This window comes from Varroa destructor, unplaced genomic scaffold, assembly GCF_002443255.2.
Source record: "Varroa destructor unplaced genomic scaffold, Vdes_3.0 BEIS01000002.1, whole genome shotgun sequence".
Classification (NCBI taxonomy): Eukaryota; Metazoa; Arthropoda; class Arachnida; order Mesostigmata; family Varroidae; genus Varroa; species Varroa destructor.
In genome coordinates, this window is record NW_019211455.1 from 26,226,939 (window position 1) to 26,239,707 (window position 12,769).

The window sequence follows — 12,769 nt, forward strand, 5'->3', positions numbered from 1 at the left end:
CCTTTCTGCTCCACGTTCGTCCCCAGCTTTGCCACTGGTGCTCCATGCTGACTTTCCACTTGAGCAAGGCTTAAGTGTTGTTGTGCGTGTGCGGATGTCTCAGCTTTACTGGTCGCCCATAGTAGCCGTCATCACCATCAACGAGTAACGCCGCTGCGTTAGTATCTGTCTATTAAGGAAGGACGATAACTCTCCGCTAGGCTGTAATGACCACAATGATCGCCGCGGTACTGTGTTGAGCCGCGCGGCTTAGGCACTCGCCATCGCCACAACGGCGACACGGACTCACGCGCAAGCACTCCTCTCAATTCTCTCTTTGTATTCTTCTTTCGGCGGCTGAAAAGGGGGCGGGGGGGAGGAGATGGGGGCTCTTCTCGTCGAGTCCAGTGTCCCCGTCCCACGTTCTGTTCTGTTCTGTTCTGTTCTATTCATTCGCTTGATGCTCTTCCAACCGCTTCCTGCGATCGCCGCGTTTACAATTTTACGTTACCACACTGCTGTCCATCGAGGCCGCTCGCTGCTGGATGTGCATAGGCAGAAGGCTGATGCGCATTGCGACTGAGTGCCAGTGTGACAGATTCAAGAGTAGTTTGCATCCGTATTTGTCCGCGACGGCAGCTACGGCTACAGTGAGACTGGCGGCGACATTCAGCAGAGGTAAGTGTGTGCTAAAGAGAGGAAAGAAAACCCGAAAGGGAAGAAACTATTTTACTTCTAGACAGAAACACACACATGCATCGAGGATAGATCTTCCAGGTTGACAATAAGATTAACCCTGACAACGGTGCCACGGAGGTATGGCGCTGCTAGCTGGCGACCTGCCGGGCTAGAATGCCATACAAGCAATAAGAAACTAAGACACATAGTGAATGGCGTGTAGTCCGCTTAGCGTCGAGACGACATCGAAACGACGCCGAGAAAAAGCGATCGTCTCTCAAAACGAAAGACGAGCCAACGGCAGCAGCCTCTTAGGATGGTTGGTGGGCTTAAATCCTATCCTTTTACAGTCTTATAGACAGATATATTTATTATCGCACGCATTACGACTTCATAATCTGCTGGGTGGCCACCGGACGAGAAGGTGGAACACAGTGAGCGTGACTGAGAGCGCCAGTGGTTATGCAGGAACTGTGGCAATTGGGTGCGATGTCTGTCTATTTTGACGGCGCCGAAAACGACGGTGGCGACAACAATAGCAATAATGACGACAGCGACGGCAGCGATGACGACGACGACGACGACAAAAAATCCGCCGATCCCCTTTACAAACTACTGTTTGGATAAGGATAGCTAATGGAAACCAGACAACTAATCTGATACACACTTATAGCGAGAATAAGATGTCAATAGTCGCACTCTTTGCACCTTCAGTCAAGGTAAAAGGAAATGGAGCGAAATAATTTCTCAGTAGACTTTCTTCGACCCGTAATATGGAATATAGAATTATGGGAAGGTAACAAGACCACGTAATATCGGCTACAGCTACATGAACTCAGTGTGCGTAACCTACTAGTTTTAAACGTTGGTTAGGTGAGTTCTATGCAGTCAACCGTCTAATGCAATTCGTGTATAATGACGAAGAGACCAAATTAAGACATATTTTCATCACTTTGGATACTCTCCGTTGTTTAATGTTTACGAAACGGGATATAGGATGTGGCAGAGCCTATCTGAGGTTTACAGTTAGCGCAATACTGCCGCACGATTCGTTTTTTAAGTCTATATATTTCCAGTTTTACGTCCGGTATCGCCGTGAGACATAATCCCATGAGACGGTTGGCTGGCTTCCAGCACGGAACGACAAAGTGTGTCTGTCTATGCCCGATGGGTTCGAACCTAGACCACAACGTATTTCTAAGATTAGCAAGATAATACGTTGTCCACTAAGCTACCTCGGAGACTAGTTTTGTAAATCTGGTTGAGTTTAGCTTATTCTAAATTATTCTTAAGTGTTTCAAAGCGAGTGAGAGAGAGAAAGCGGGGGGGGGGAGGGCGTCCTTGGTCACTAAAGCTGTACCCATATCTGCTATACGTAAACGTCATGATTCGTATCTCCGCCTGGTCAGAATTACTCTAATTAGAGTAACATATGGAACAAGCATATTTTAGACATGTTACCAATTTGCTGCTACTTGATTAACGCTTGCTTAATTACTTATTGTTAAATACAGTGAAAATGTAATCCCACCTAACCCAACTAATGACTACTTACCTGTTGCGGACTCGTGTTGAACAGGAACGTTGGCTAAGACAGGGGCCGGTGGGGCTGGCGCAGGTGATGCAACACTACCCCCGCCACCCTGCGTAGCTCCGGCGCCCGTCTCTTTCGTTGCTCCCCCAACGGTTGCCCCGGGAACTCCGAGAGATTCCACGCTGTCCGACCGCTTCATTTTTTTATCTTCTTCTTCGAATGGACTCGACTGTAAGGATAAATAAAAGCAAACGGATATCTTATATCAGATCTTTTTTATTGAAAACAACAAAGAAAACAGTGATTGAAATTAACGACGCACTATGAATATAGAAAAAAAAATTGTGCACGTCATAAAAAAGATTGCGCTTGGTATAGGAAATTTACGATAAAAAATAGTTTTAGTCAATATGAGACCTAGAGATTTGTAGATTTCACGCATGCCTATGTTTAAGAGGGTGCATGACACGTTGGCAAATAGAATAGTAAAAATTAAATCAACCAGATTGGCAATTAACCGCGGAATAATTTCTAAAATGATAAAACGCTTTCACATACACACACATACATACATATATATATAACAAACAAGTATCCTTGCCTTCCGTCGCTGTTACAAGTGCCACTATAATACATTAACGGTGCTACCCATCAGAGTCGCGCAAATCAGATCGCTGGTCCGATCAAAATCGGATATGAATATGGACGGTTTCCACAGTAGAGCCAATCTATTAGCCCCTCCTGTTCCCTCCCCATGCCTTTGGTCGCTTTGCAGACTCAACAGCTAGCGATTTGTATTGGCTTATATTGTTTGATGGTTGTGCGTATGGTCTACGCTTGGTAGCTGCTAGTAGTGGTTGTACATAACTTCACCACTGAACTAGCGCGAAGGCACTATCGTTACCTGAGCAGACGCCTCGCTGGCGTTAGCAAGCGTCATATTCTAGTGCAAGCAGTAAGTGGTTTTAGGGCCGGACCAGTATCGACAGTATACATAGTAGCTGATGCAGCGGGGGTCTGAAGCGCAGGCAGCAGAAGTAGCAAGCGTGAGCCGTCTGCCATCGGCCATCAGGCGCTGCCACATCGCTTTGCCACCGCGTTGTCGTCAGCGTCGTTGCGGAGCGAATTCAAGTTGCGACCTTGGTAAAGACAGAAGTTTCATAAAACGCCGAACCCCGCCGTTGAAACTGCCACTACCGACAACTGCCGACGACTATCCAACTAAAATTACAACAACCAGATGAGATGGGCATGATGATGATGAAGGCAATTGATGGGAATGTTGATGGTGAGGTTGTTGTTGCCATGTTGCCCCGATGGGAAAGATCAACAAAGCTGTTGATTTTGACGCTGCGGGTAGCTACCAGTTGTGACGGCGCCGCCGCTGCTGCTTGTGCCACTATTTCAAGCCGCTAAAGTTTCTGACTTGGCAACTGGTGCGGTAGCAGTCACGGTTCTGGTAACTGCAATTGGTGTTAAAGTTGATGTTAGCTCTGTATCTGTCGTTGGCGTTAATTCGCGTTCTTTGTCATGTAAATTAGATGGACAACGCCAGCGGTAGAAGCGGTCGCGACTGCTAGCTACCCAGATATCCATATAGCCATGAGCAGCTTAATACGCTCACCGGCTAACGTGGTCAGTTGCTTACCAACCCCTCACTTTTTATCATTCTCCGCTTTTGTCTGTCTCTCTCAGAGCCGCTGGGGAAAACTGCCACATAGCCGCTGCTACGATTCCAACTGCTCCGAATCTCTTGTACTGAACATCACTATCATCGCCGTTTTCATTATTTGCATCTCTACCGACGGCAACAGTAAAGGCAGCCTCGTCACAACGACGCTAAAAACAATGGGCCGTCAGCAGAATTAGCATTAGCACTCAGCGATAAAAATATAAGCGGCGGTGGCGGTGGCGGCGGCGGCGGCGGCGGCGGCGGCGGCAGTAGAAACGATGCGAAGAACGGCGGAAATCGGCGAAGACGCTAGAAAGCCTCACTTAAAGCGAACTAGATCTAGCCTACTGTTGGTATCATTATGATTTTACGAATTTAGATAAACGAGAGGAAGTCAGGATGGAGAAATTTGGAAAAGACTGAAAAACCTTCGGTCAATTTCATTCGCCTAGTACAATAGAACGAAGAAATCTCGTACGATATCACGTCAGAAACAGGCTGGAAAGCGGAAGGTCATACTTATTGCGCAAAGACTGATGAACAAGTTAAACAATCTACGAAACTTGATTTGGACTACTTTATAGCATCGTATGTAATGCCATCATAAAGTTACATAATAATAATAATGGTGCGTTTCTATAACTCAACGATCTCCATCAACAACGACTTTATGCTATTGTAACTAGATTTGTCCGCCTCTTTTCGCGCCTGCCAGATTTGATCTATTTGATTTTACTATGGTCAATTGTATACGAGGATCGGATTGTTTCGCGCGCTTTAACTGACAACAGGCAATTCTTGTCAACGACGAGTCAGCTTTGTCAAGTCGATAGTATTAGATGAGCAATGTTTAATCTCGTCATTGGTAATAAATGTGCCAATTGTGAAGGCAGGCCTTAGTTCGTTCGGCTTCCCAATAGTCCATTCTCCGCGATCTCTCGGAAATACATTCGGTGAGATTCGTTCGTCCCCTTAGCTTGTAGGGCAACCCTCGAGCTAGTGTTTGGCCTTCACATTGAAACACAGAAGGACAGTGGCGGGGGCTTCCATCACAACATATCTGCAGGCCAGAAGGCACTTCAGAAGACCCGCAAAGATGGAAAGCGCCATGCAGCCGAGAAGTTGTGTTTCTGATTGGTGACTGTTTCTTGACTGAACGTCTGTATCTATTTATCATACAAAATATTATTATAGATAATAGCTCAAATAGACCCAATAGACGGTTTGTATTTATATACTTGTACATATATACAAACTATTTCAAGCTTGTTGTTCTTAGCTCCAGCGGTTCAGGCTTAGACCCCGTGTTACTGATCGCATGTAATAAAACGAGTACAGGCAGCTGCGTGCTACTTTCAACATAGCACTAGTCATCATTAGTGGACCATTTCGCTGAAGGGTTGCCTTCAGTCATCGGCGTAAACACAAGCATAACCGTAATCATTGCGTACTCATGCTGTGCTGAATCTGTGGAGATCAGACAACCGCTGCTGCTTCTGCTAGTCACTTCACACGGTAACGCGGTGAGTCCAACGGACGTCAGCCAAACGAGAGGTAATGGAAGTCGTGATTTGTGCTTCCGTGGTTTGCCAGAGAGAGCGTGTGGAGTGGCTGGTGAAGAAGACGTCCAAGACACTTTTCTATAGGATGCACGACATGCATTTCTCACGTGAATGAGGTGCACAGCGCCCAGAGCCGATTACCTGCTGACCACAGATCGCTACGGTTAACAAGAAAGCTGCTACGGTTGAGATCGAACGTCGGTCAGACGGTTTGCAACGCAGCTAACGACTCGTTGACGAAACTTTTTTGAAGACGGATCATCGACAAGCGGTGCCCGTCTTCGGACGAGTACGGCGTCGATCGGCTGTAAGCCATGCCGACGGTATAATGAGCAGAGTAATAATGGCCAGTGTGATAATTACAGATACCTGAGAGTCACAGGGAAGGGCAAAGGCAGACAAAAATAAATAGAGATCAAAGCCGTTGCCACTTTTCGCGATCATTACTACTGATAGGACTGATTTGATATTTCACGAAGACATATAGCCGCGTTATTTGTCACCCGCTCCTAGCACAAACCGTCCATTTCGGACAACGGTTCCTCAATCCGATACATTTTGAACGCTTAGCTAGAGATGCTGAAAACGGCAACAGCGATGTACAATTCAACACGACATTTTCTGAGCATCAATGATTGATTAAATCGCACGCCATTAAAGTATTACCCCCGGCAATACCCTGACAGTTGCTGTCGGGAACCTCGCTCCGCTTAACCTGTAACTGGTAACAAACACAATAACGTGTGCCTCTTCTAATACGAGCACTAGTAACTAGATTGGCATAATAAATTTAGCAGACAAGCAGGGGAGAAGCACGATCGCGGCAATGTTGATTATAATAATGCTAATGATGATGAACAAGAAAAACACAATAGAATGTCCAGTAATACAAAGGAACGATTAGTACCATCGTAGTCCGAAATAGGTCTCAGGTTTGGGCCAGTTCGGGTTCATCTGCGTGTCACCCCTGTATCTCAGTAACTGCGTATAAGGACTAATGAAACAACAGGCATTAGTTGAAATAATATCGTCAAAACTGACACTGCAATTTCGCTATTTCTGTTACCTGGTGCGGCAATTGTCAAGGCAAGGATGACGGTAGTCTGCACTTTGCCACGTTTACTTCTGAATCTTGCATATATAAAGCTAGTAGTGCAAGATAGTACCGATAAAGTAGTATGAAGTTGAGACACAGGCTGGTGTCGTATTAGCGAAGCGTCAATAACTTCGCTAATACGACGGACGGCTGAGCGAGGGAAGAACATAAGACGCCAGGAACTTCATTGGCAAGAACACGCAGGGTGGACAGAAAAGCTGGTCAGACTACCGTCGACGTTACAGAGGCGACACTTGGGTGAACTTCAATATGCGCTGCCCTCACTCGTTTCTTGCCAGCGTTCTGTACGTAACGCTCTCTAGCTTGACTCGAGGCAAAAAGAGAACCAAGCCAATCCTATGAAGCTAACCGCTACCTATATTATCAGTAGTCTACGTTAAAGTATATTACGAAATCCCTTCTGAGAGCCGTTAGATTCACCGTAGACAAAAATGTTCGGCAGTATTCTAATTTTCTATTACAGTTTAACAATGTCCATGCTTTTATCGGCGTCTCTAAGTGTTAACGCATATCATAGAACCTCCTGGCGTTCGATGTTGGCAGCCGTCACTGGCCACACTGAGCGATTACGGCTGTAGCCCTTGTTTATCGTTCGCTTATTGGCTTTAGGCCCGTTAAGGCTGGTGGGCCTGACCAGTTTGATCGGCTACTAATTCATCATGGAACTTGCACGTGAAACAAGACGAAAAAAAGCGACAATGTTTTATATAATTCCTTATCAATGACCCCACCTTTTCCCGGAAATAGACAAACGAACGATCAGCTCATTTATAATCTTATAAATGAGACATAACGCATGCACAGTTACACGAGGGCTCTTAGCCTAGAACATAATATTGTCCGTGTTCTATGAGGAGGAAAGGAGTCACGAAGATTTTTTGTTGTTGCTATGATCGTCACCATCATCGTCAAAATGGGTGTATCTACACGTAGATTGGCCACTGTGTGGCACTTCGATGGGTCGCTAGTGTCAGCCTGCTCTACAGCCTGTTTCTGGACGCGTCGCCTCAGTAGCGCATGTTCGAGAAGACGAAGCAACAGCGTCGGGAAGAAGACTATGATCAGGATGGTGATGATGCTAATGATTATAACGATGATGTTCAAGCAGAACTTAATCGGGAGTAGCGGCTTCGTTATCGTGTCTCTTATCGGCTTCTGTATTTGGATCAACATTATCATCGGCAGCGACGGCGGCACAACAGCATTAGTGGCATTGCAACAAGCAGGTGGCGATAAATTCTTTACAAATTGCGACAAAATTACCACCATCGGGCGCTAGAGAGAGGGGGAGGGGTTGAGGACGAGACCCTGCGGTATAGTACTATGTTGTGCTATTATGCTGTGCTCGTGCGATGTTGCGTGCTGTGGCAATTATGCCCCGTTCGTCGCTCGAACGAACGGGTCGGATCGTAAATGCTGTTGCTAAATCTACTGATACTGCTGATGTTTTACTATATTGCTTGCTACTATACACAAATATATACAATGCTTGCTATGATCATGTACACTTGTTTCGGTTGTCGTCGTCGTCGTCGTCGTCACCGCCGTCGCTAGGACCACTGTGGCCGCTTCTGCAGGTTTCTATCGTATGTACTTTGTTAATACTGATGGTGGCTGTGTTTGTATGCGTGTGTGTTTGTACATGTGTGCGAATGTATGAACTGATGTGGCGCTGATGGCACATCGAAGAAGCCCAAAAGTTAATTGGGCGAAACGATAATATTCCTATCGTTCGACGCCGTCACTGCTGGCACCGGTAGCCGTTAAGCGTCGTAAATAAGGCAGCGAGATCAGAAATTCATCTACGACATTGCCTGTCATCTCCGTTGCTGTTGTTATTACTGTTGTTGCTGGCGCTGTTATGATCGACTCTGATAGCGATAATTGTCCTGCTCGTTGCGTACAACATGCGTTCAATAGCAGTTGTCGGCACTGTCCCTATTTTTTGCCGAGGGTGCAACCCGTATTGTGCATATGTTTTGTCAACAGAGCAGAAGCTGGCCCGTTGCTTACCCTATCAGTCGATGTATAGCGTCTACAATCAATATGGCTACTTTAGAAGAGAACAACTTGCTTGATCTCGCCGTCGTATGGGTGGACTCTTCTCAGCTTTTCTTTCCTACAGACGGCTCGGGTTCCTTCACCGCTGTGCGTTTGCTGTTCATTGTAATGCCAGCCGTTCGTTCACAGCTTTTTATAATACATAGTCTTAACACAATGCCACTTTCCCATCGATCTGATGATTAGTAGGAAGCGAGTAAGTGATGCTTCCATCTTCGCTGGTCGTGCGCTGCTGTCGAATCTCTACTGGCATCCGAAAAGAGTCGAGGAAGGGTTACCAGCAGTCGTTCATGGTAAACAATTTCCGTGGTTTTACAATTTCTTCTTTTTCTTCATAGCAACAACAACAACAACAATAACAACAACAACAACGACACCATCATAAGTTCGCGCCGCCCGCAGGGGCACGGTGTTCTAGAGAGCATCCTCCGCGTCAAACATGCTAAGGAGCGACTGGCCGATCGACCGCTCTCGATTAACGAAAGCTGCTCGCGCAGTTTAGCTACTAAGTAATATATATCTGTCTCACCCGTTTCGCTCATTTGGGTTTCCTAGTTGTCTGCTACGCTACTCTTTCGGACTAAATTCGCCGAACGCTTTCTGCGAGTCCGTCAGTGGCGATCTTCGTCCAGAGGGTGAAAGAGGTAACCTTCCTTGCAATCTACTACACAGCAGAGATTTTTAGGAAACACTCCGACTCGCGGAATGTTTCAAATCGGTCCTATGCCAAATAACAATATCAATGTGTGTGTGCGTGTATATGTAAAATTAATTATATGCGCAATCGCATATATCAGTGCAATGTGCAGCTAATGTGGGCAAATATAATACTGCACGGCCTCTGCTCAAGACTCAAGCGTATACAGGGGCGACACCTAAACAACAGGACATTTAATACAGAACGTGCGATGCTCCCGACGGATAACGAATAGGCTCGTTTCGAGCAATTCATTCGCCATAATGAAAAACAAGTTGGTGCCTTTGTTCTCGTAAGAACAAGAACGACAGAACCGTATGCACAGCAAATCACTCAAACCGGTACTTCAGTCAATTACTGGCAACTCTCACGTCAGCGTGTGCGGCGGGGTCCGTTTTCAAGAGGCACAGATGCAAAAGCATCGATGAGTTTCGAACGCGATCAAGTAAATGACACCAAATCATGGTGCAAAATTGAAGTCAACTAAAAGTATCAAGAATTGATCGCGGTCGCTCCGGGGCAGAGCTCGTCGTTGTTGACTCATCAGCACTCACCCACTCAAGTGGCCGCAGTGGCTGCGCGTATCGTAACATGGGGCGCCTACATTACGAATAGCGAGCAGGACTATACGTAGCGGATTAAGCGTTACTATGTATCCAAACCGCGGCTATAGCGACGACGCGTTAACTTGGTTACCTTCAATGACGGCAACAACAAGAACAAAAAAAAAGCGACTACGATGAACAAACGCGTCAAGGATACGATGGGTGTAAAGATGCAAAGAAACGCGACGCACGTGCAAATCAAAAAGGTATCGCAGCTGCCGTTGAGAGCTGAGTACCAACAGCAAACGTCTAGAGATGAAGATGTCCATCCTTGGCCGTTACACGGCCAATCTGTCTCCTGTTTCCTGCCATAGGCCGCCAATGATGCTAATGATTATCATCGGCTAGCAAGGATCAGCCGACACGAAGAACAATTGATAAAAGTTGAGCCAATGGCGACAGCGGCTGCAATAACAGAACAAAAGTGGCCTTTTCGGCTCAAAAGTAAAGCCAATTGTGGTCAGATCAGTAAGCAATACTTGACTCTTCTTTTTTTTGTGCCTTCGACTGTGGCGTACCTACAGTCGTTCACGAGCACGCAGCGCGAGCTGCAATAGTCATCGTGGACGAAGTGCTGACAGAGTTCTTCTAGCACTGGCGAATCCATGGAGCATGAACCGACTCTTCTTTACAACTACTAGAAGGCCAAACGATGGCCAAGCGAGCGGAGCCGGTCCGACAACAAATACAATTCGAAAACGAAATCTTCGAACAACCGTCGCCTATTGCCGTAGTACAGAAGCCACAGCAATAATAGTAATATACTATTCCACGTATAATAGCTATCAGCTGTTGTTTTCAGCGATGTCGCTGACTGTCCAGATTTTGCCGATGTCGCCGATGCCCGATAGGGGCAAAGGGCTTTCAGCTGTAGCCTGCGGAAGATCCTTTTGTTAATGCACTACTTAGCTTGTGCTAGATCTTCCAAAAAAGCTATCTTCTGCGGGTTCTTTCCCATGCTTTGGAGGTGTCGCCTTGTGTCGACAAGTGAACGCATCTGAGAACGTTATCGAGTACAGGGCGGCGCTTTTAAATGTCAAATATTGCTTATATTTTGTTTTAGGGCTGTGTCTAACCAAAAATCCTAGAAAAGCCATTCCTGAAGGTCGTAACTATCGAATATAACCCCCATCCACCGCGATATCAGCTTCAATTCGGGACCTAACCTAACCTAAACCCCTAACGAAATATTCCTTCCTTAATCTACCAATAACTCTTTGAGAGTAATGGTGCCCAAGCGATATAGGTAGGCACAAACCTGTTCAGGTGTCTCTCAAATAAGCTAAATACAGTAAATTACAATGAAATTATATTCAGGGCTGATGTTTTGCAGGCCAAAGGCTCAAGAAGAGCAGTAAGTCCCAGTGGGAATGCAATGGGAAAAAAGCTCAAAAATTTAAAAAGAAAGACTAATCGTTAGAGCTGATCTGCATGATCCAAGTGGCAACTGATACTCTCCTTTCTCCAACTACAATACATTTTTGTATAAAAGACCTAAGTGTATCCAAAATGGCTTTGAAAGCTGGTAGTAACGTTGGCGGGCAAAAAAGAAGGTTTTTAATTTTGGTAAGGACTCGTTCAGCGCGGAACGATAGTAGATAGCGGCTGGTTTTCGCTCAAATCCCAAAAATGACATATTATTGTTTGCCATAACGGATCTGTTGATTTGTTCCAGAAAGACTGGACTTTCGTCTGCTGCCAGGAATACCGGGTAAGCAAGTGCTCATTATGACGGACAACTCACCAAGGTTTTCTCTAATTGAAACGTACCACCCTGCATTGTAGCGCTGGAAGCATTAGGCAGCCAAGTAAAAAAAGTTGCGTAGTTTGAGTCCTCATTCGAAAAATACTGTAATCCTCAACGTTCGTATATATATACCTGATAGGATAAGATTGACTGAGAACGAGCAAATCGTCTCTGAACACGGTTGTGAGAGATTAGAAGAAGCTAGGTAGACGAAGGTGACAACAGGGCATCTTGTCCTATTGTTGCAGCACCGTCGCCTAACACTTGTTAGTGTAGTTGTGTTAGCGTAATACGTTAAGGCTGTTCCCTCTGGTGCTTTCAATTTAAAAAGGCAGAATCATATTATATTTCCCCAGTTAGATACCACAAGCTGAACCCTAGATTGCGCAACAGAACCATGGCTCAACAATGAATTGTGTTCTTTTATTAAGACACTATAGCCGGCCGAGGGCAACGGATAGTTTACTATGGATATAGTTAACATGTGACAGCCACAAATTGAATTCACGTAAATGCTAGCGCGAGGTCAGCCGTCAGCAGCCTCTGCTAACCAGCTTTGTCGAAACTAGCCGTGTTTCTATGGCATATTCTTACCCGCTGTGCAACTGCGACTCATGATATGGAAGTAAACGTCTAAACAGTATATTTTGTATGTATGTATGTATAGTACACCCTACCGAGAACACTCATGTAGCTCGGCTCAACTGACGCACCCTCTCTATTCTGTATATTGTATAGCTTCTCTACCGGGGGATGCGTCGCGGACTAAAGCTATTGAGATTTGTCTTCCAAGAAGGGGCTAATTGTAAACTATACCTTTAGCCAGCTAGCATTGAAATCTCTCCGATGGTGATTTGAGTTGTCGCTTTGCCTGGCCCTGTTTGGCTGCACGTATTGGAACCCAGCTAGCTACGCCGTCGCCAGCGTAGGTACAATTGCGTATTGTATTATTATAACCACTGTGCGACCCACTTGTTCGCATCTAATAATAGCATGGAGTCACCAAGGGCATTTAGGTCCACTGGATGCTTGGGTAGATGACGCTAACCGGTCGGTTTGAGGCCGGACGGATAGAACAAGTCGCCCGGCCTTCGTCATTTGAGGATGAGAAGCGTAA

The 12,769-nt window shown here is 45.9% G+C and overlaps 1 protein-coding gene and 1 long non-coding RNA gene across 5 annotated transcripts in view; one reads left to right on the top strand and one right to left on the bottom strand.

Annotated features, from left to right (window-relative positions):
• dve (SATB1_N and homeodomain domain-containing protein dve) overlaps positions 1 to 12,769 on the bottom strand; it is a 135,498-nt gene that overhangs the window by 116,943 nt on the left and 5,786 nt on the right. For all 4 annotated transcript variants that reach the window (XM_086981576.1, XM_022794804.2, XM_022794803.2 and 1 more), the window contains exon 2: positions 2,213 to 2,420. In XM_086981576.1, the coding sequence (XP_086837702.1) occupies positions 2,213 to 2,420 (208 nt within the window). The remainder of the gene's footprint in view (positions 1 to 2,212; positions 2,421 to 12,769) is intronic.
• LOC147757595 (uncharacterized) lies at positions 983 to 2,454 on the top strand. The gene is made up of 2 exons (XR_015322241.1): positions 983 to 1,376; positions 2,237 to 2,454. It is a non-coding gene; the product is annotated as an uncharacterized LOC147757595 (long non-coding RNA).